At 57.4% G+C, this 22839-nt stretch overlaps 1 protein-coding gene across 4 annotated transcripts; it reads left to right on the top strand.

Moving 5' to 3' along the window:
- The first annotated feature begins 1707 nt into the window (after nucleotides 1–1707).
- Nucleotides 1708–22457, top strand: LOC137846715 (AT-rich interactive domain-containing protein 3A-like). Of its 4 annotated transcripts, XR_011090610.1 has the most exons (6): nucleotides 1708–2605; nucleotides 18583–18773; nucleotides 18916–19160; nucleotides 20126–20386; nucleotides 20538–21173; nucleotides 21540–21677. XR_011090610.1 is itself a non-coding variant. In XM_068664828.1 (5 exons), the coding sequence occupies exons 2-5, from the start codon at nucleotides 18616–18618 to the stop codon at nucleotides 21968–21970; spliced, it is 1095 nt and encodes a 364-aa protein (XP_068520929.1). In that variant the 5' UTR covers nucleotides 1708–2605; nucleotides 18583–18615; the 3' UTR covers nucleotides 21971–22457. The 4 variants fall into 4 exon arrangements, 3 of the variants coding, with proteins under 3 accessions (XP_068520929.1, XP_068520931.1, XP_068520930.1); XM_068664828.1 differs by lacking the exon at nucleotides 20538–21173 and having other exon boundaries at nucleotides 21540–22457; XM_068664830.1 differs by having other exon boundaries at nucleotides 20538–21679.
- Nucleotides 22458–22839: the final 382 nt, after the last annotated feature.

The following is a 22839-nucleotide window of genomic DNA, read 5'->3' as shown; positions in this document are numbered from 1 at the left end:
CCTGCGGTATCTCTCTGCTCCGAGTATCTCTCAGTCTTCTCTGCTGTCTGCCATGCCCATCTATACCTACAGTATCTATCTGCGCTGCCTCCACCTCAGCCATCAATAGCCGTTTGTCTGGGGGATTTCTCTTTCTTTCCATCTAGAAGCTTCACCGGGCCCCAGCAGCACAACAATGCTGAGCAGGAGGGTTTTGGGGACACGACCCTGCCAGGGACAACTGGGTCAGGTCCCCGTGGTGGCCACACCTGGAGTGATGAGGGATGCTGCACCCCACAAATCAGCCCTGGCTCCCTATATGCAGGGAATGGGTGCAACCCAGCACCCTTGGGTGCAGCCCTGATCTATTGGGGACCTGCAGAGTGAGCCCTGAGGGGCTTCTGGCCCTGTGGTCCCAACGCCCCCCCAAGCAGGACTAGAGCGCAGCTTCCAGAGGCAGCTTGTGCAGGAGCATTGGGCCATAAACTGATGCCTGGAGTGGCTAGCAAGCACTGGGAGGTTGCTGCCACGGCAGGAGAGGATGGGCCAGGGCGAGCTCCAGCTGTCCAGCCCCGGCATGGGATGGCTGACAGCTGCTTTATCTCCTGCGCAAAGATAAACAGCACCTGGGGGCCCTGCAGGGTCAGATGCTGCCCTGCTCCTGTGGGAAGGGGCTGTTTTCCAGCAGAGCCACGGCACTGTGCTGCATGAGCCCTGGGGTTGCAAGGAGCCGGGTGGGCGCCCAAAGCAGTGGCTTTTCCCTGCAAAGGGAAGCAGTGAAGGGGACAGAGGCTCAGAGCAGCTTGCGGAGCCTGAGAGCAAAATGTGGCTGCCTCTAGGGTGGCTTGCGTGGTGGGACAGCTGTTGGCAGGCAGGTGGCTCCGGAGGGGACAGAGCTCCTGTCACCCCATGCCACCAACACCCAGAACAGCAGCATGAGCCCGCAGGCAGGGTTTGCACGGAGGCCAGGGCTCGGTGCTTGCTGCTTGCTTCACCCTCCCCCTTGTACCCACCCAGGGACAGGCACTGCGGGTGCACCCCCCACCTCCACAAGCACACGTGTGCACACACCTGCCTGTGCACACAGCACATCCTGCACCCCTCCCAGCCCCATTTCCACATGCCTACAGGTAAGCACACAAAATGCACACGCCCAGCCTCAGCAGGCACATGTAAATCCTTATTTCTGACCCCAGCAGCATGCAAATGCTCACACACGCACATGCCTGGTCCCTCCAGCGATGCATACAGCTGCATGTGTGCGTGCAATTGACTGCACGATGAGTACACGGACTGCACTCCCCAGGGTGAATGCATGCCATAAACATGACATGTGCACCCCTGTTGCATGCACACACACACACACACACGCAAGGTGCTCACCTCCCTCACTGTGCACAAGCACACATGTGCTCACACCCTGCGTGCACTCACGGAGCCCACACACACCTCCCCATGAGCAGCACACGTGTGTGCAAACGCAGCCCCTCTGCACATGCATCCACACGTGTGCAGCGTGCACCCCGTGCTCCCAGCGCCCACCTAGGTGTGTAGGCACCCCCACGCGTGCACACCCACTCGTGCACCCACAGCCCCCCCCAAATCCCGGGGCCCTCCCCGGATGCCTCCCTTTGCCGTGCTCTAGCAAATGGGAGCGGGGAGGCGGGGAGGGGTGCCCGCCTGCCACTTGTTGCAAAAAAAAAAAAAAAAAAAAAAAAAAGGAAGGAAGGAAGGAAGAGAGAAAGAAAGAAAGAAAAGAGGGGGAAGAAAAAAGAAAAAAAAAAAGAAATATCGGCGGGCGCGGCGCCATGTGAGCGGCGGGCCGGGGGGGCCGGGCGGAGCAGCGGCCTTCTCCCGGGACGGCGGGGGGAGCCCTGGGAGCCGGCGGCATGGTGGGGACCCCCAGCCTGGTGGCCAAAGCCGCCCCGGTGAGGGCCACCCCGCGACGGGACGGACCGGAGGGGCCCCGGGAGCGCGGGGGTCCCGCTGGGGACGGGATGGGGTGCCCGGGATGGTGGGATCCCGGTGGGAAAGGGGGTCCCCCCTCTCTCCCCCAGTAGGACGCGGTGCCCCGGGGGGGAAAGAGGGGAGGGGGTGGCTGGAGCTGGGGGTGGGAGCGGGGAGGGGTCCCCGGTAAGACGCGGTCTCCAGTGGGAGCGGGGTGAGGGTCCCCGCACGGAGCCGTCCCGGGAGGGACCCTCGGGGGGGCGCGGGGAGGGGTCCCGGGGGCTTCACCCCCTCCCCCCTCCTTCAACTTTTGGGCACGGCCCCCGGGGTGGCTAGGGGGGAGAGAGAGGGTGGGGGTGCTTCCTCTCTCCTCCTCCTCCTCCTCGGCCGTGCCCTGTGCCCGCAGCCGGCTGCCCCACCGCGGGGGTCCGGGCTGCTGGGGGGGGGCTGCGGCTGGCGGCGGTGATGGAGAGCCTGCAGCGGCAGCAGGCGGCCCGCCTGGCCCGCAGCCCCGACGGCGAGCCCCGACGGCCCCCGGCCGAGCCCGCTCCGGTCCCCAGCCCCGCTTCGCCGCCCTCCGACACCGGGCAGGAGGAGGAGGAGGAGGAGGAAGAGGAGCCCCGAGACCCACCGCCCCCCCCCGCATCACGAGTGGACCTATGAGGAGCAGTTCAAGCAGGTAAGAAGCGCCTGCCGCCGCACCGGCAACCCCATTTCCAGCCCACCCCAACCAGGCGTCCCCGCTGTCTCCTACCCCCATCCCAGTCCTGCCCCAGGGAGATATCCCCCACACCCCCCGTTGCCCCCAGACATCATCTCCATGCCACCCAAAAGAGGACCCCCCCCAAGTCCCCCTCCACTACCCCCAAACTGCATCCCAGACAGCCACTGCACCCCAGCACCCCTGTCCTGAAGCCCCATCCCACCCTAAATGGGCACCCCCTAGTGTTCTACACCACCCCTGTTCCTGCACCTTGTCCCACCTTGACCCCTGCAAGAGCACATCTTTTTGTGCTCTTCGTCTCCCTCCCACCCTAAACCCTGTCACACCCCAAATGGACTCCCTCATGTCACTCCCTGCCACCAAGTCCAATCCCACCCCAACCTGGTGTCCCCCACCTGTCCTGCGTCCCCTCTGCCTGCCCCCAGGTCCCCACGCTCATCTCCAGCACCTCTGTGCAGAGCAGCTTGGGCAGCCCCAGCCCTTTCTGCCCCGTGGGGCTGGGAGGATTCCCTGGGGCACAACGGGGTGCCCAGCATCCAGGCACCTCCCCATGCCTGCCCTGACCCATGACAGGCCCTGTCCCCCGTGGTAAAAGTGGGTGACCCCTGTCTGTGGAGGCTTTGCATGGTCTCCAGGCAGAGATGGAGGGGGCAGAGGGGGGGCAGGTGGGGCAACAGCCCCAGGGACAGCCCTCATGCAGTATGGGAGCAGAGGGAAGGGCCCAGATGCAGCTTTCCCCTTGTGTCATGCTGCCGAGGGGACTTGACAAGGGTCCTGGTGCACAGTCACCCCAGGAGCTGAGCTCCCCTGTGTTTCTATGATGTGGCTGCTGGATGTGTTCTCTGACTTCCTATATGGGCTGGAGGGAGCAGCCCCTCAACCCCATCCACTTGCTTCCACTGGGCACAGGGGAGACCCTTGTTGTGCAGAGATATGGGGGATCACAAGGCCTGTGGGGCTCATATATAGGGAGGAGAAAAGGCCTCTGTATGGACACCTCCCAGCTGGGTTGTACAAGCCCTAGTGTGCACACTGTGGGTGCAGGGGTGTGAGCGCAGGTTGCACAGCACCACTCAGGTTTGCACTCCTGGTGTGCTTGTTGGGGTTGAGGCGAGACAGGGAGGGTGCAGTGAAGGGACGGAGCAGGCAGAGATGTCCCTGTGCATCTGCTGCGTGGCTTTTTAGGGTGGCGCTGCTCAGGAGACAGCAGGATGTCCCTTATATCCACACGATGCTGTGGGGTGCGTAGGGACAGGGGACTTACAGCGGTGCTCACCCCCAGCAGGAGGGGATGAGGATGGCCACAGGGACCAGACTTTCTGCCTGGACATCCCCCATGGCGAGGTCCCCGGTCCCCCTGGGACATGAGCGGGCAGCACCACAGCTGTGCCGGGGAGCCTGGTCACTTCAGGCGTGGGTGTGCTGCATAGGCCGAATATCTCGTGGGGAAGTGTTATGTTACAGCCCGCTGCACAGAAAAAGGCTGACCGTCAGGTTCCCGGGGTCAGGCAGGAGGTGGGACGCGGCTCCTCCCTCACTCCTGGGGCCGGGGAGGCTTTGCAGAGAGAAGGCATCCCAGGCATTTCTTCTCCTTTGGTCCCACACCCTGCCCCTGGTCAGGGCAGGAGCAAAGCTGGCTGCTGCTGGGAACAAATTGTGGTGTAAATATGAGGGGACAGATCAAAGGAGACATCAGGGTAGGGGGATAAATCCTGCTAAGGCTCCTGAGGTGGAAGCTGGCTGCTCGCTTGCTTCCTTCCCTCTTTTTGCCCAGCCCTAGACCAATCACATCCTGCATGTGGGTCTCCCATCAGGTGGCTTGTCCCAGTCAGCCAGGGGACAGGGGCATGTCCCTTACCTTCAGTGCCCCCAGGTGCTTAGGGACAAAGGGACCAATTATCACTGGATGGCTTATATAGGATGGGACAGGGAGAATGGAAAGGAGTTTTTCGTGGTGCTGCCCCATAAGGGTGGCAGTTTGAGGCAGGTTGCGGTGCTGGCTTGTCCTAGGGGCTGCAGGGTGGCTGTCACTTCTGTCCCACCCCTGTCATCTTCCTTGGGGGGGGACATGTCCCCTGGTCCCTCCCCAGGCTGCGGGGCTGTATCTGGACCAGCCTGGAGAACAGGTTCCCTGTTCGGGAGGGAGGAAGGGGCAGAAGAAGAGGTGGTGGAGGTTAAAAGGCAAACTGCGTGTTGCCCAGGGGAGTACAGGGGAAATACATGGGGCCTTTCCCTGGGTCATGAATGTGGGGGGCCAGCAGGACCTTTGCTCTGATCTGGGAGGGCTGCTCTGCTGCTGGAGGGTTGGGAGACCCCCTCACCCTGCCTCGTGTCTCAGCCTGGTGCTGGTCTGTGTATTGCCCGTGGGCAGAGACCCGGGCAGAGCTCCAGGAGGTCTCTTTGTACCCTGTGATCCTCTCTGCTGCCCGCCATGGGGTACCCCCCAGGCTGTGTGCATTTTGGGGCACACGTTTGTCTTGGAGGTGGCTGGCAAGAGCCTGGTGTTGCTTGCCCTCCTGCTTTCTCCTTGTCACTTTCTCCATCGGGTTTGTCCCCGCCAGCTGGGACGGATGCAGCTCATGGGGGATCCCCATTGGGAGGAAGGAGGTGGTCACCCTGCCCTGTTCCTCCTACCAGCACATCTTCCACCCAGGTGCAGGACCAGCAATCACAGGGCTGCCAGGGCTAAATTAGAGGGTCTCTGGTTACACTGCAGCGGGACAGGCGCCGTGTTTGTTCCTGGCCACGGCTGCCATTTGCCGAGGCGATCGGCTCCGGGGCAGACGCGTTCTGCAGCGGAGCGGGGGATCGGGCCAGGCAGGGCTAACTTTCCGGCATCGAGCCTACTTCAGGGAGCCGCCAGGACCCGGCAGCCCTCGTGAGGGAGGCTGGCGAGGCGAAGGCGGAGCCAGCAGCGCCCCCTCCCCGGCCGTTCAAAAGCAGCCCCTAGGGAGCGCGAGCGACCAGGACGGGCAAACAGGGCGTGGCGCGGCAGAAGGGAGTGGCGCGGCAGTTAGCGCGGCAGTTCGCGCAGGAAGGGCGGAGAGCAACCCCCGCCCACACGAACACCTCTTAACGACAGCCGTTAGCTAGGTGATAATGGTCTCCACCAGGCACGGTGCGCTCTCCAGGAGGTCGGTACACACCCAGACCGCCTACCCGTTAAAGAATGCAGCGGTTCAGGTCACTGGATGCAGGGAGTGTCTGAGCCTGCTGCTGCCATCGGCGGGAGGCAGAGACACTGCGTGCGTGAGGTGCGAGCAGGTGGATGACCTGATCCGACCTACTCAGAGGGCTCGGGGAAACACGCAGCCGTCCAGGTCCTGGGCTGCAGAGTGTGCCCCAGCCTTCTGTCGGTCTCCGACAGCAGTGGTGGGTATGCCTGTGGGAGGTGTGCCCAGGTTGAAGAACTGCTCAGCCAGGTAGCGGTGCTCCGGGAGGAGGTGAACAGGCTCAGGAGCATCAGGGAATCAGAGATGGAAATTGACTGGTGGAGGTGCACTCTACCCTCTCTGAGGCAGGCTCACGAGCCTGCCACAGCACAGGCATCTCCTGTTATGCAGAAGATGGAGGTTCCCTCCTCCTGCCAGGCAGCGGGAGGAGACCTAGATCAAGGGGGGGGAATGGAGGCAGGTGCCTATTCGGGGTGGTAGGCGAGCCCTCTCTCTGCCCACCTCACCTTCTCATCTACCCTTAAATAATCGATATGAAGGACTAGAACAAGACAATCTGAATGACAAAGTAGATAAAAACCCGTCCCAGTTGGAGGGGGCTCCTAAGACAAGGCGAACTACACATCGCATTGCCACATCATCCTTCAAAAAAGAAAGAAGGGCTATTGTTATGGGGGGCTCCCTTCTGAAAGGGACAGAGGGACCGATATGCTGACCGGACCCAACCCGCAGAGAAGTCTGTTGTCTCCCTGGGGCTCAGGTGAGAGACTTTGCCAAGAAAGTCAAGTGCCTGGTACGGCCCACTGACTACTACCTGCTACTGGTCTTTCAGGCTGGTAGCGATGAAGTAGCAACGAGAAGTCCGAAGGCAATCAAAAGAGACTTTAGGGATTTGGGGCAACTACTTAAAGGATCAGGGGCGCAGGTTGTGTTTGCCTCTGTCCTTCCGATAGGGGGGATCGAAGCTGAAAGGCGTGCTGTTCACATAAGCTAGTGGCTTTGAGACTGGTGTAACCGGCAGAACTTTGGGTTCTTTGATCACGGGAAGGTCTATGCTACACCGGGTCTGATGGCACTGGATGGGATGCGCCTCTCTCGGAGAGGGGTAAGGATCTTTGGTCAGGAGTTGGCAGGGCTGATAGATAGGGCTTTAAACTAGAGTCGAAGGCGGAAGGGGCTAAAACCAGGCACGCCGGTGAAGACCTAAGGGATGGTACGCTAGAATCAGAGGGGCTGTGTGCCAGTGAGGTCCTTTGGTCAGATCCACAAGGTGCTGAGTGTAAGGAGACGCACCTGAAATGCTTCTACACAAACGCACACAGTATGAGGAATAAAATGGATGAGCTAGAAGTCCTGGCCCAGTCCCGCAACTACGACATCATCGGCATAAGCGAAACCTGGTGGGATGAGTCCTGTGACTGGGGTGTTGCGATAGATGGTTACAGGCTCTTCAGGAGGGACAGGCAGGGTAGGCGAGGTGGTGGGGTGGCGATGTATGTGAAGCAGGGGCTGGACTGTGTGGAACTTCAGGTCGGCGATGGCAAAGTTGAGAGCCTCTGGGTTAAGATCAAGGGACGAACGAATAAAGGGGATGTCGTTGTGGGAGTCTATTACAGACCGCCTGGCCAGGACGATAGCGCCGATAAATTATTCTTTACAGAACTAAGAGAGGCCTCGAGATTAACTCCCCTTGTCCTTATGGGGGACTTCAACTTGCCAGACGTTAACTGGGAGTGCCACACGGCTGACACGAGCAAGTCCAGGAGGTTCATGAAGCACCTAGATGATAACTTCTTGGTGCAGGTGCTAACAGAGCCAACTAGGAAAGGTGCCCTCCTAGACCTGTTGCTAGAAAACAGAGAGGGTCTGGTGGGAGATGTGGTGATTGGTGGCCGCCTTGGTCATAGCGACCATGAAGTGGTTGAGTTCAAAATTTACGGTGACAGAAGGAAAAGTGCCACCAAAACCTCATCCCTAGATATGGGGAAGGCGGACTTCAGGCTGCTCAGGGAACTAGTCAGCAAGGTCCCCTGGGAAGCTGCTCTTGAAGGCCTCGATGTCCACCAGTGATGGTCATTCTTTAAGCGATGCCACCTAGAAGCACAAGATCAGGCAATTCCTAAATATCACAAGTCAGGCAGGCAGGGCAGGAGGCCAGCATGGCTGACCAGGAACATTCTTATGGAGATTAGGCGGAAACAGAGAGTGTTTCGCTACTGGAAGGAGGGCCAGGTGTCATGGAAAGAATACAGGGATGCTGTTCATGTTTGTAGGGAGAAAATTCGTGTGGCCAAAGCACACCTAGAGTTGAAGCTGGCTGTGTCTGTGAGAAAAAATAAAAAGGGTTTTTTTAGATATGTGAATGGGAAAAGGAGAACTAAAGAATACATAGGGCCGCTCCTTGATAGGGAAGGTCTCCTCACAGACAATGACATAGGCAAAGCAGAAACGCTTAACACCTTCTTTGCCTCTGTCTTCAATGCCGATGATGGGCTTCGGGACACAGGGTGCCCTGAGCTGGAGGACTGGGACGGTGGGGATGACAAACTCCCAACCGACCCTGAACGTGTGCGGGATTTGCTGCTCCACCTGGATCCCTACAAGTCCATGGGTCCGGATGGGATTCATCCCAGGGTGCTGAAAGAGCTGGCGGACGTCATCGCGGAACCTCTCTCAATTATTTTTCAACGATCCTGGGAATCTGGAGAGGTCCCAGTAGACTGGAAGCTGGCAAATGTTGTGCCGATTTTCAAGAAGGGTCAGAAAGAAGACCCTAGCAATTACAGGCCTGTCAGTCTCACGTCAATGCCTGGTAAAATCATGGAGAAGATGGTTCTCAAACTTATTGAGGCGCACCTGGGGGACAAAGCAGTCATTGGTCCCAGCCAGCATGGGTTTGTGAAGGGTAGGTCCTGCCTAACTAACCTGATTTCCTTTTATGATAAGATCACCCGTATGGTGGACCAAGGGAAACCAGCTGATGTGATTTTTTTGGACTTCAGTAAGGCTTTTGACACGGTTTCCCATAGGATCCTACTGGACGAAATGTCCACCATACAGCTAAATAAAAACATCATACGATGGGTGAGCAATTGGCTAACGGGCAGGGCCCAAAGGGTTATGGTAAATGGGGCTGCGTCAGGCTGGCGGGCGGTCACCAGTGGGGTCCCTCAAGGCTCCATTTTAGGGCTGGTACTTTTCAATATTTTTATAAACGATCTGGATGTAGGAATATAAGGTATTTTGAGCAAGTTTACTGATGACACCAAACTTGGAGGAGTTGTGGACTCGAATGAGGGTGGAAAGGCCTTGCAGAGGGATCTGGATAGGTTGGAGAGCTGGGCGATCACCAACCGCATGAAGTTCAATAAGAGCAAGTGCCGGGTCCTGCACCTGGGACGGGGAAACCCTGGCTGCACGTACAGACTGGGCGATGAGACGCTGGAGAGCAGCCTAGAAGAGAGGGATCTGGGGGTCGTGGTAGACAGCAAGTTCAATATGAGCCAGCAGTGTGCCCTGGCAGCCAGGAGGGCCAACCGTGTCCTGGGGTGCATCAAGCACGGCATTGCTAGAAGGTCAAGGGAGGTTATTGTCCCGCTCTACTCTGCGCTGGTGCGGCCTCACCTCGAGTACTGTGTGCAGTTCTGGGCACCACAGTATAAAAAGGACATGAAACTGTTGGAGAGTGTCCAGAGGAGGGCTACGAAGATGGTGAAAGGCCTGGAGGGGAAGACGTACGAGGAACGGCTGAGGGCACTGGGCCTGTTCAGCCTGGAGAAGAGGAGGCTGAGGGGAGACCTCATCGCAGTCTACAACTTCCTCGTAAGGGGGTGTCGAGAGGCAGGAGACCTTTTCTCCATTAACACCAGCGACAGGACCTGCGGGAACGGGGTTAAGCTGAGGCAGGGGAAATTTAGGCTTGACATCAGGAGGGGGTTCTTCACAGAGAGGGTGGTTGCACACTGGAACAGGCTCCCCAGGGAAGTGGTCACTGCACCGAACCTGTCTGAATTTAAGAAGAGATTGGACTGTGCACTTAGTCACATGGTCTGAACTTTTGGGTAGACCTGTGCGGTGTCAAGAGTTGGACTTGATGATCCTTAAGGGTCCCTTCCAACTCAGGATATTCTATGATTCTATGATTTGTTCCTGACCATGGCTGCCGGCAGATTTCTTGACCACAAACCTGCGGGCAGGGCTCATCCCGGGGTCGGGACCACCTGCGGCGAGGGGGCTGCAGGGGGAGCAGAGCTGCAGCACCAAGGGTCAGTGTGGTAATCCCGGTCGAGCGGCAGCTTCAGCAGCCCAGCACAAGCAGTGGGGCACAGGGGAGGAGCGGGGGCTCCCAGGGTGCCTATGGGGGTGCTCAAAGGGGTGTTGTGGGTGTGGGGTCTTGTGTGTGTGTGCATGGACTGATGTGAGTGTATGGATCCATATAAATGTCTGTGCAGGTATGCTTGTGAGCCCGTGTGTTTGTGGATCCACATGAGCACCCATGTGTGCGTGGACCCCTGCAAGATCCCATGCGTGTGTATGGATCCATATAAATGCCCCTGTGCGTACAAACCTGTGTGTGTGCTGTTGAATAGGGAACCCATAGGAGTGTCCACGTGTATGGATGTGTCCAAGCATGTATGGCCCCCATATATACATGTGCCCTGAGTGACACTGCACATGTAGTGTCCTGGTGTACTGGGTCTGGCTGGAATGTTAACTTTCCCTGCAGCAGCCCATACAGTGCTGTGCTCTGCACTTGTAGCTACAACAGCAATGGTATCACACCAGGGTTGTGTCTACTGCTGAGCAGCACTGGCACAGCATTGGGCCTCTCTCTAACCCTCCTAGGGGGTGGGCAAAAAGTGAGGAGAGAACCATCACCAGGGCAGCTGACCTAAACCAACCAAAGGGATATTCCACACCATATGATATCACACTCAGCAATAAAAGGTGGAAACAGGAAGAAGAGGGGAGGGGTGGGCTCTCGTTGTGAAAACGTCGGTCCTCCTCTCGAACACCGGCTACGTGCGTTGAGGCCCTGCTTCAAGGATGTGGTCAAGCATCACTCATTTGTGGGAAGCAGAGAGTAATTTCTTTCCTCTGCACTTCCACATAGCCTTCATTTATTTTATTTGTTTGTTTTCCTCCCTTCTTTTTATTTTTTTCCCTTTCCCCCTCCCTTTTCCCCTTCCCCTTTTTATTTCCCTTTAGTTAAATTGTTTAGTTCATAATAATCTTTATTTAATTATTATAATTATTTCCCTTTAATTAAATTATCCTTATCTCAACCCGTGAGTTCTTCTTTGCTTTACTTCTCCCCCTCCTCATCTAAAAGAGGGGGAGTGAGAGAGTGGTTGTGGGGTTTAGCTGCCCAGCACAGTAAAACCACCACACCTGGCATGTATAAGTACCCCTGTGCGTGCACATATGGAGCCATATGGACTCATGGGTGTTTTGGGCAGGGTTTGTGGCTGACCCCCTCCACACCCTTTGCCCCAGCCCGAGGTGCCCAGGGGGTGCCAGTCCCAGCCCCGTTGCAGTCTGGGGGTGCTGGGAGCCTCGGTGGCCACCTCAGCCCCAGCTCCCTGACCGCAGCTCCCTGGGGCTCTGCATGTGGGCTCTGAGGAGAAGGTGTAAAATCTAATCAAGGGTGTGAGGAGACAGGCGCTGCGTGCAGGAGGGGGGCCCAGAGCCCCCAGCTCCTATACTCACTCTTGTGGTGTATTCAGACTGGGTGGCGGCAAGGCTGTGGGTAAACAGTGGCACCAGTGGCTCCCCAATCCCATTGGGACACAAAGGCACTTGATGTGCATGCACCTGGCCATGTACCAGGGACCCCCGGCTCAGAGGTACAGTGATGCTCTAGAGGGGTGTGAGGTCCCCAAGAGACCCTGAGGTCCCCAAAGGACCCCATCAGTGTTCGGCCACCTGCAGCGTGCTGGGGGGATGTGGGGAACTGCATCTCCTGGGCTCCCTGTGTGAGCAGCAGCCAGATAGAAAAATTAGCAGGGCGGCTAATCAATGCGGTGCATATTAAGTGGCTCAGGGTTGGGGAAGGCGTGAGGCAGGGAGGAGCTGAGCAGGGTTTGGGATCAATGCAGCCTGTATTAAGTGGATTAAATCCTGGTTGCTGATCTGAGCCCTGGCTGCTGGCGGGAGGTGGCAGCCGAGTGGGGGCTGTAGGAGTCCCACTGCGATAGCTTTCCTTGGAAGTGCTGTGGGGGGGCTCCTCGGGGCAGTCTAGAGGGGCTTTGTACCTCACCGTGCCCCTTCTCTGTGGGATCAGCTGGGCCATGGGGGGCTGGAGACCCTGGCTCCATCCCTGCAAGCCCCCCCAGAGCCAGGAGAGGCACCTCCAGGGTTAGCAAGTGTGCTAACAATGTTATTTAATTGTGGTGAGGGGAGGCACGAGGTCTATTCACATCCCTTTAATAAACCATGTTCGACCCGCTGCCTTTTAACCTGCCCAGCCAGCCCCGTTATCCCCATCCCTTAAGGAATAAAGATGTCGCCATGGCAATGGGATGCTGGCAGAGAGCAGGGTGCCCGGGCATGGCCAGAGCTGGACTCATGGTGGGTCTGGGGCAAGGATGCCCCGAGCAGCTGCGCTGGGCTGGCACTGGGATTGCCGTGGCTTTTGGGGGGGCAAGCCCTACAGATGGGGTCCCTGAGGTCGGTAGAGCGGAGCAGAGCTGCACACCAGTGGGGTATCAGTCCCCAGGCTTGACAATTTAATACTTGTGTTTATAGAGGAATATAGTTACATCAATGGTGTTAAATGAGTTACTAATTATATCAATACAAACACGATTAAAAGGGTCCTTGCTCATAGGTCACCGCAAGCAGGAGCTGCTGCTCATGTTGCACAGCTGCCCCCTGCTTGAGGTACACAGCAAAGGCGTGCTGGGGAGTGACCCTGTCTGGGACGGGGTGGCCCCTCCGGGGGTCTGTGTTCCCCTCCAGAGTCTGGGTCCCCACCTCGGGTTGTGCGCCCATGCAGGGCTGTGCGTGCCCGTGCAGGGTTATGCATATTAATAGGGAGTAAGTGCACCCATGAAAGGTTGTGTGTGCCTATTTGGGGTTCTGCATGCCCCTTTGGGGTTGTGCGTGTGCATTTGGGGTTGTGTGTGCCTGTATGAGGCCATTCACATCTGTACCAGGTTGTATGTGCCCGTGTGGGGATGTGTGCTTGTAAGATTTTTCCGAATGGGTATGGGGCTGTGCACACTTGTGTGGGTTGCATGTGCACTGATGCAGGGTTGTGCATGCTTGTGCAGGGTTGCCTGGGCCTTTGCAAGTCTGAGTGTGCTTCTGGGGGGACATACAGGGTGCATTCCCTTGGGTGGTTGTGTGCGCTCATGTTGAGTTGTGCACACCCTTGCGTGGGGTTGTGCAAGCCCATAAAGGGTTTTGCATGCTCGTTCAGGATTGTGTATGCCTGCATGGGGTTGTGCACATCTGTGTGGGGTTGAGAATCCCCGCACGAAGTTGTGTGCACCTGTACTGGATTGTGCGTGACCCTGTGGGGTTGTGCTCTGCCGCTCCGATGGCCAGTCCCCAAAGGAGGCTGGAGGGGATCACAGTGCCCACCTTGCAAGAGGAGGAGGAGGGTGAGTGGCAGGTGATGGAGATGGCACCTTCCTTGGGGCTGGGGGTGTCTGGGGGGACCCTCCTTGCCTGCAGGCCACCCCTGTGCCACCTCTGTGCACCTGCAATGCTTGGATCCTATACTCTGCTTTGGCTGGGACCCAGCCAACCCCCCTGCAGCAGGAATCCCCCAAACCCACATCCTCTCCAGCTTGAGCATCCCCAAACCTCACAGGACACCTGGTGCATCATCAGCGTTCCCAAGGGCCATGCCAGCACATCCCCTGTTCCTCGCTCAACTCTCATCTCCTCTTAAAAGCCGACCTTTGCTCCTTGCTTGATGTAATGTGTTTTTGCGTCTCGCTGCCCCACAGATAAAAGGTTACAGGTTGATATACAGTGGAGAAGAGGTCCCGGTGCTTGGAGGTCACACCTGTTTGGGGGCTGCGCATGCACAGTGGCAGGGAGCGTGCCTGGGCTTTGCGGGAGCAGAAATACACGTGGGCAGCTGGGGGCCCGGCCGGACACCCCTGCTGGGAGACCCCTGGGAAGGTCTTGGCTTGATTTCCCAAACCAGGAGGAATGGTCTGGGCTGGTGGACAGGCAGGGAAATGTGGGCTCCCAGGGTGCTGCTCCCAGCGTGAGCCCATTGCCGGCACTGATGGATCAGCTCGAACAGGTGATGGGGGTGGTGGTGACAGGGACAGGGAGCTCCTGCTTGCAGGGGGTGTGCAGGTGGCACCCACAAGGGGAGGACCGGATAGCAGCAGAGCACCATGGAGCACCCACAAATGGTGCTGAGGGCTGTGCAGAAGTGTCTGCCTGGTGATGGGAACCACAGGGTCTCTGTCGGAGCAGAGCCACATCCCACATCCCCACGCCCTCACATCCCCATCTCCATGTCCCCATGTCCTCATGTCCCTGTGTCCCTGCACCCCACATCCTCACAGCTCCCTTTATCTGCCTGTGAATTATGTACTGTGCTGAGGAGGGGGAGGCTCCCTGTCTATTGGTTTTTAACAGCCTTTCCCAGCACAACTGTTATTTTTAAAGGACTATTTTGTGCCTGACTTTGTTTTCCAGCTTGCATTTCTTTGTATATGTTTTGGAAATCCATTCTGAACTGCTGAGTTTTGTTTCTTTTCAGTGGCTTTAAATTCTTGCCAGGCTCACTGGGAGGACTTGGTGTCTATAGCGCCTTCAATTGGTGCTAATTTTTCTTTCACGTTGTCCTGGTTTCAGTTAGAACAGAATTAATTTTCTTCCTAGTAGCTGGTGGAATGCTGTGTTTTGGCTTAGGATGAGAAGAGTGCTGATAACACCCCGATGTTTTAATTGTTGCAGAGCAGTGCTTACACCAAGCCAAGGACATCTCAGTTTCTTGCTCTGTCCTGCCAACGGGCAGGCTGGGGGTGCAGTAAGAGCTGGGAGGGGACAGACCCAGGACAGGTGACCCAAACTAGCCAAAGGGGTATTCCATACCATCTGACGTCATGCTAAACAATATATAGGGGTGGCTAGCCGGGGGGAGGGGGCCGGACTGCTCGGGGTTAGGCTGGGCATCGGTCAGCGGGTGGTGAGCAATTGCATTGTGCATCACTTGTTTTGTACATATTATTAGTGGTAGTACTATTGTTATTATTATTATTATTATTATTATTATTATTATTATTATTATTATTATTATTATTATTATTATTATTATTATTTACCTGTCTTATTAAACTGTCTTTATCTCAACTCACGGGCTTCACTTTCCATTTCTCTCCCCCGTCCCAGAGAGGGAGGGGGGAGGGTGAGCGAACGGCTGCGTGGTGTTTAACTGCCGGCCGGGTTAAACCACGACACACGTGCTCTGACTTTTACTGCTAGGCCATCAATCTGATGGTCTCCAATTTGTCATGGTCACTGAGGAGTTGTGCTGGAATCTGGCAAGCCCTGGCTGCTGCATGGCACGGCCGCATCCTGCCCTGCCATGGGGTTCCATGCTGCCACGCGTCCGGGGCAGGGAAAATGAGGCACGGAGGCCGCCAGGGTGCAGGGCAGGTGGGGAGTCCACGGCAGACCCGAGCCTGGGGATGTGTCAGGGAATCCCATGGGGAGAGCTGGGGGGTAAAAGGGGTGATGCCAGGTACTGGAGCCAGCAGGGTCCCCATCCCCAGCACTGTCCTGTGCCATCCCCCTGCCTGGTGCATGCCAGCAGCGTTGACCCCTCTCCTGCCCCAGCTCTACGAACTGGACGAGGACCCAAAACGCAAGGAGTTCCTGGATGACCTCTTCAGCTTCATGCGGAAGAGAGGTAAAGGTGGGTGGCTTGGGTGGATGCCCCCCAGTCGCTTGTTTGGGGCTCGTCTCTGTGAGCTGCACCCCACAAGGCTGGCTGAGTGCAGACGGGGCCACGCTGGCCACTGTCACACACGCAGGGCTCAGCTCTGCCTCCATGCCCCTCATCTCCTGGTGTGCACCATTAGACCCAGACACCACGTCCCGCACTTATACACATGCACATGATCACACCCCACAGATTCAGCCCCGTTGTGGACACCCCCTATAGCAGGGTGCTGCCAGCTGGAGGGGCTGGGACCCCCGAATTTGGGCTGGTGGTAATGCCCCTTGCTGATGCCCACCAGCAGTGCCCACTGGAGAGGCGCAGTAGGGTTGCAGCAGAGCCCTTTGGTGATGTCTGTTAGCAAAACCCATTAATTATGCCCATTAGCAATGCCCAGCAGTGATGCCTGACAGGGATGCCCACTAATGTTGCCCATTAGCGATGCCCAGCAGTGTCACCCAGCGAGGATGCCCACTTGCAGTGCCTTATAGCAATGCCTGATGGTGATGCCAATTAACAAGGCCCATTAGCATTGCCCATTAGCAATCCCTGTTAGTGATGCCCATTTGTGGGTGCTCAGAGCCATACCTGAGCACTGCCATGGGGCTGTAGGAGCAGCATGGGGGCCCAGGGGTTAAGAGCCCGCCAGCCCACCCAACCCCATCGAAAATCTTTGCTATCAGCACAGGGACAAGCCAGCTCCTGGGGACTTGATAAATGCTTTAACATTTGCCCTCCCCATCTGGGCCCGGGACAATTATAAGTTGCCGAGCACGGGCGCGCGGTTGGCTGTATTAATTAGAGCCTTTTTCTGGTGTGTGGATTATTGAACACACCGCTTGACAGCCAGTAAACCCCAGGCAGAGGTTAATGCCAAGCTAATTAATGGGGGAAGGCTTGGGGAGGGGGGCTGGAGCTGGCTGTGTGTGGGGCGAGAGCAGATGGGAAGGGGTGGTTGGTCCCGAGTGTCGGTGGTGTTGGGAGTGTTGGTGAGGGTGGGTGCCCACCTGTGGGGCAGCGGCACCCAGATCTCGAGGGGCTGAGACCCCACAAACCCATGCCATGCGGGGGCTGCCATGGCCATGGGGCTTACACCAGAGTGTGGCTGGAGGTGGATGGGGTCTGGGTGCTGCCCCGTGGGCTGTGGGTGCCCCCCAGATGTGGGGCAGGCTGGGGGGAGCCAGGGGAGCACCACTGCTGCCTGACCCTCGTCTCCACCCTCAGAATCCATCAGGGCTGCAAGATTCATGGGATGCTTGGCAGCTTCATTATCTCTCTCTCCAGAACTGATTAACTCCCTCACCGTTGGGGCCGGGGCTAATTAAGCGAGCTATCTGTCAGTGTGGGGAGAAGGGAGAGTGCCCAATGCTCTCCAGTCCCACTCCTGTCACCTCCCCAGGCTGGGTGACATCTCAGGGGTGACCCTGGGGGGGTACAGCAGGTGGTGCTGGGTGCCCCAGCTCTGGGGACAGACAAGGGGGCACCCTCAGATCTGGGTGCTGATGAGAGCCGGTGTGGGTGCTTCTGGGGCACCCAGGGGCATGCAGGCAGGGGGCTGTGTCCCTAGGGTGGCAGTGGGTGGGGGGTGGACAGCGAGCCCTAGGAAGGGGCTGCGCATCCCCCCCCATTTGCACCCTCCCCACAATGAGCCGAGGGCCCTGTCGATAACGTGGCACCGTTAATCAATCCAGAGCTAATTGCAGCGGCACAATGGCCCCACCACCTCCCTGGGCTTTTGTGCTGTGCACCCCGGCCACTGCCGGGGCCATCACTCTGTGGGGACACAGACAAGTCCCTTTGTCAGCGGGACGGGCACTGTCCACCCCGGAATTAATGGCGAGCAGCATTCATTAGCCACTGCGGCCAGGGAGGGGGGAGAAAAGAAGTTTGGAGGGCATTGATCGGGCTCCGGGACCCACAAACTCGTTTGAAGCTTCTGGGGTGATGGGGAAACCCTGAATCAGGGCGATGGGGCCGGTGCTGGGCAGGGCCGGTGAGGGATTACCAGCAGATATCACATCGATATCTCTGCTTTTTTCCCAGGAGGAAAAACTCCTCTCCCCCTTCCCGATCCGGCAAACAACACAGACACACACAAGTTAAATGAACTCAGTAAAGGAATAAAAAGAGCTCATTTTTCAGGCTTATGCGAAGAAGCTGAGTCGATATCGGGCCATAAATTAGGGATGCTGGAGGATGGCGGTGAGTGACGGATTCATTTGAGTGGCGAAGCGTGGCCGTGACAGCCTCCCCTGGCAAAATGGATGGCTTTCTGATACCACCCACAGCCCGGCAGGGAATAAATATGGGGTGGGATGGGACGGGACAGGATGTTCATCCCTCCTCTGCCCTGCTGCAGCCCCTGGTGGCTGCCGCACTGCCTGCCCGAAGCACTGTCCCCAGGCACTGCAGGGCTATTTGGGGTGCTGGGGAAGTGGGGAGAGGGTTGTAGCCAGACCTGGTGGCTTTGGGGACTGTGCTGATCCATTCTGGGCTTGCAGAGCCCTGCTGAGTTGAGTGTCCCTATGGGGTGTGGGGACCTCAGGTCCCTCTGCACCAGGGGCTCGGTGTGGGGGGTGATGCTGGGGGTCCAGGGTGCCCATGCCCCACCTGCTAGGATGCTCTGAGAGATTTATAGGGAGCTCCAAGTGTTACAGGGGCTGTAGGCATCTGTAAAGGGCTTTGGAGGAGCCACCGTGCTCCCACCACCCAGTAGAGAGCCCTGACAGCTTCTGAGGGCAGCCAGTGCCTGTGGTGGCCATGGGGACAAGGTGGGGGCCACGTCCTCAGAGGGTGAGGGTCCCTGTGGGCTCACCCCTCACCCTTCTCTCTCCTGACTCGCCCAGCCCGAAGGGACATCCGTGAACCGCATCCCCATCATGGCTAAGCAAGTGCTGGACCTCTACACTCTGTACCGGCTGGTGATGGACAAGGGCAGCCTGGTGGAAGTCATCAACAAGAAGATCTGGAGGGAGATCACCAAGGGCCTCAACCTACCTACCTCCATCACCAGCGCTGCCTTCACCCTCCGCACGCAGTGAGCACCCAGGGTGTCCCCAAGGGGGACAGAGGGCTTCCCCTGTGCCTGGGCACCATCCCCAGCCCAGTTCCCGCTCATCTTGGGGCTGGCTGGGATGTGCCCAGTGCTGGCTCTGATCCTGTCTCTCTTCCCCACACAGATACATGAAGTACCTGTACCCCTATGAATGCGAGAAGCGGGCGCTCAGCTTGCCTGGGGAGCTGCAGGCTGCCATTGACAGCAAACAGCGGGAGGGATGGAGGCAGACTTTCGGCACTGTGTTCTTCAACTACTCGCCCACCGGCACTCCAACCCTGCTGGGCTCCCCCAAAATGCCTCTGCCGGCCCTCAGCATCTCCACGCACAGTTGTGGCCAGATGGGCCAAGTGCATGGCGTGAAGAAAGGTGGGTGAGGACCACAGCTGCCCCACCTCAGGCAACTCCACCAGGTATACTCCTTCTCCCAGATGGGAAAAAGGAATGATTTTATTCATTTGGTCCCCTCTGGGGTGAGAGGGAACAGACAGCTCTGGAGCTGGGCCCAAGCCCCAACATGGAGGTGGAAGCCCCTTCTTCACAGAATCACAGAATCACAGAATTTATAGGTTGGAAGAGACCTCAAGATCATCGAGTCCAACCTCTGACCTAACACTAACAAGTCCTCCACTAAACCATATCCCTAAGCTCTACATCTAAACGTCTTTTAAAGACCTCCAGGGATGGTGACTCCACCACTTCCCTGGGCAGCCCATTCCGATGCCTAACAACCCTTTCGGTAAAGAAGTTCTTCCTAACATCCAACCTAAAACACCCATGGCGCAACTTTAGCCCATTCCCCCTTGCCCTGTCACCAGGCACATGGGAGAATAGACCAACCCCCACCTCGCTACAGCCTCCTTTAAGGTACCTGTAAAGAGCAATAAGGTTGCCCCTGAGCCTCCTTTTCTCCAGGCTGAACAAGCCCAGCTCCCTCAGACGCTCCTCATAGGACTTGTTCTCCAGACCCCTCACCAGCTTTGTCACCCTTCTCTGGACTCTCTCGAGCACCTCGATGTCCTTCTTGTAGCGAGGGGCCCAAAACTGAACACAGTACTCGAGGTGCGGCCTCACCAGAGCTGAGTACAGGGGGACAATCACTTCCCTAGCCCTGCTGGCCACACTGCTTCTGATACAAGCCAGGATGCTGTTGGCCTTCTTGGCCACCTGAGCACACTGCTGGCTCATATTCAGCCGACTATCAACCAATACTCCCAGGTCCTTCTCCGCCAGGCAGCTTTCCAACCAAAATGCCCACCCTGCCCCATGGTGCGGGGATGGAGAGATGGGGTGAAGAGATTGGGGGTCTCACTGAGCTCTCCCCGTCGTTGCAGAGGATGGCATGGTGCCGGCGGTGCCTGGGCGCATTGCCATCCTGGTGGGGCTGGCCAGCCTTGCAGCAGCTCAGGCAGTGGCAGCCTCGCAGGTGGCGGTGCTGGAACAGCTGCGGGAGAAGGTGGACACAGGGGAGCCCCCAGAGAAGAAGGTGGCCCTGACAGCAGAGGAGCAGCAGCAGCTGATGCAGCAGGCTCTGCAGCACAACCTCCTGGCCATGGCTTCCCAGTTCCCCATGAACATCAAGGTCTCTAACCAAGGTAGTGCCCTACAGCCTCCAGCCTGGCCACCCCAGCCCCTGGCACCCTTGGGGGAGAACGGGGCTGCCCGGGGAGGATGGGGACCCTCTGCTCCCTCTGGCAGGTCACTTCTGTTTCTTTTGATGCTCATATTGGTATTTCCTTCCCCCAGATGACATACAGGAGACTGCATTGAACCTGTCCACCAACAGCATTAGCAGTATCAACATGTCAATAGAAATAAATGGAGTTGTCTACACAACTAGGCTCAGCAGATGGGAATTTGGGGTTTGGGGTCCCCCCGCCAGCAGGGTGCAGAGAGGACGGTGTCGGAGTGCTTTGGTGGAGCAGAGGCTACCTCAGGGACTGGCAAGAGGAGCCAAGAGAGGGTGCAGGTGCCCGAGAGAGGATGCTCCCAAAGCTGCCCCGTACCCTGCTATGGGGCATGGGGACCCCCAACCCATGCTGTGATGCAGCCCCCTGCACTGGCCAAGCAGGTCACCCCGTGCCCCCCAGCTGCCTGCCTGCCCTGCTGAGACCCCCCCAATTAAAGAGGACAGCTTTTCCTCCAGTGCAGGAAGCACAGCCGAAAGCACGACAGACACCAATGTGGTCAGATCATGCTCCATTTTATTACCCGAATAGCCTAACTTTTATAGAGAACTTAACAGGGGCGGACAGTGTTTCACACAAGATTATTGGTCAAAAGCACTCAGACAAACAACTATAAGAAAACAACCCCACCTGCAAGAAAACAACCCCTTGTGATTAGCAGTCACATAGACCTTGTCCTTGAAGCCAGCTACTGGTAACAATATTTTTCTGAATTCCTCAATTGGGTGATGTGGGAACACTGTCATGGGAACTTCTCATAGTTGCCCTGGTAGCTTGGTTTGCTCAGCTACAGCAAGCCATGGGATTTTTGCTGTTTCAAGAAATCCCTCAACACTCCAGCACATAAATATTTAATGAGCCAGAAAGGTCAGGGCTCAGCAGCACACAAGGCCACCAGCTACAGGGTCCTGGGCCACCCCAGGGGGCTGTGTAAGGGGACAAGGGGATGGGCAGTGGCACGGGGCCAGGGGAAGCACGAGGCCAGGGGAGGCACTAAGGGTGATGGGGGTTGGAGCCCACAGGGGTGCCAGTCCCTAACCCTGTTTCTCTCGCTCCTCAGGTGTCCTGTTCTCCCGCCAGCCCGCAGCCCCCCCCAGCACCCGGTGGAGGGGGCACCCAGAGCCAGCTGAACCCCACAGCCATCCCAAACCCACTGCTGCCGGCCCCCTTGCACAGCCACACTCCCGCCAGCGCCATGCCATAGGGGCAATGATCCCTGAAGCGGACAGGGTTCCTGAGGGGGGTGGGGTAGGGGCTGCGCGCCTGGCCGTGGGGCAGGGATGTGCCCAGCGGGGTCTGGGGGACCAAGGGTGGCACGTGGTGCCAAGCAGAGCTGTGGCCATGCAAAGCCAATCACCCACGGGGCCCTTTTGTCCCTCACCCCCAGGTGTGGGGCCCCTTGCCTGCATGTACCCCCAAAACATGCCTTCTGTGACCCCCCTGAACAGATCCTGTGGGCCTGGGGACCCTTGCACTCTGCAGCCGCTCTGAGCACCTCAATGCACTCGCTGTGATAAATTAGTAGGGGTTTGTTCATTGTCCTTGAGAATTTAAAGAATCTACTGAGGAGATAAGGTTTCACAACTGACAGCATTGTAACATGGGGACAAATGGGGAAGGGGGGTTGGGTAAACATCCCTGTTAAAACAAAGATTCTGTAAGATACCACCCATCCACCACAAGACATCTTGTTTTGCCCCCACCTGAACACAAGCACAACGCATGATCACTGGAGGAAGAATAACGACCCCCAACAACAGACTGCGCAGCCTCAGAACAAGTCTCGACAAGTCGACAAGGCGACAGGTCTCGACAAGTCGACAGGTCTCGACAAGCCGGAACTTCAATGCTATAAAACAGCAACACTGGAAAGGGGAAGTTGCGTGCCGTGGTGGAGCGGAGACTCCCCAGCCGCCCTGCGCTGTTTTGTTTGTGTCTGCTTACTTGATTAATAAAATAATTTCAATAGACCAGAAAATTGTGTGGTCTAATTTATAACAATTTGGTGCCGTGACTCGGATGAAGGCAATCTGATTGAAAGACCTTCGGAGGGGGCACCCCGCTCATTTCAGCGGCCTTCGCTAGGACTACTTTCATTCAAATCCTTCACCGACGAACCCAAAATTAGACACAAGCAAATAAAACCGGTAAACTCCAGGCAACCTTTGTGCACGAAGCCCGAACGAAGATCCACGGGATGGGTAAGTATAGGCCGGTGATCCGTTCGGTTGGGGTTGGGTATCCCGGAACACAACAAACGAGACGTCCAATTGCGGACGATGCGAGTGTGGACCCCTTGGTAGTGCGGTTCCCACATCCCGCGAGGGACTGGGCCACGAAAAGGGGGAAGCGATCCGTGT

This window comes from Anas acuta, chromosome W, assembly GCF_963932015.1.
Source record: "Anas acuta chromosome W, bAnaAcu1.1, whole genome shotgun sequence".
In the NCBI taxonomy this organism is placed as follows: domain Eukaryota; kingdom Metazoa; phylum Chordata; class Aves; order Anseriformes; family Anatidae; genus Anas; species Anas acuta.
This window is presented reverse-complemented; position numbering and strand designations above follow the sequence as displayed.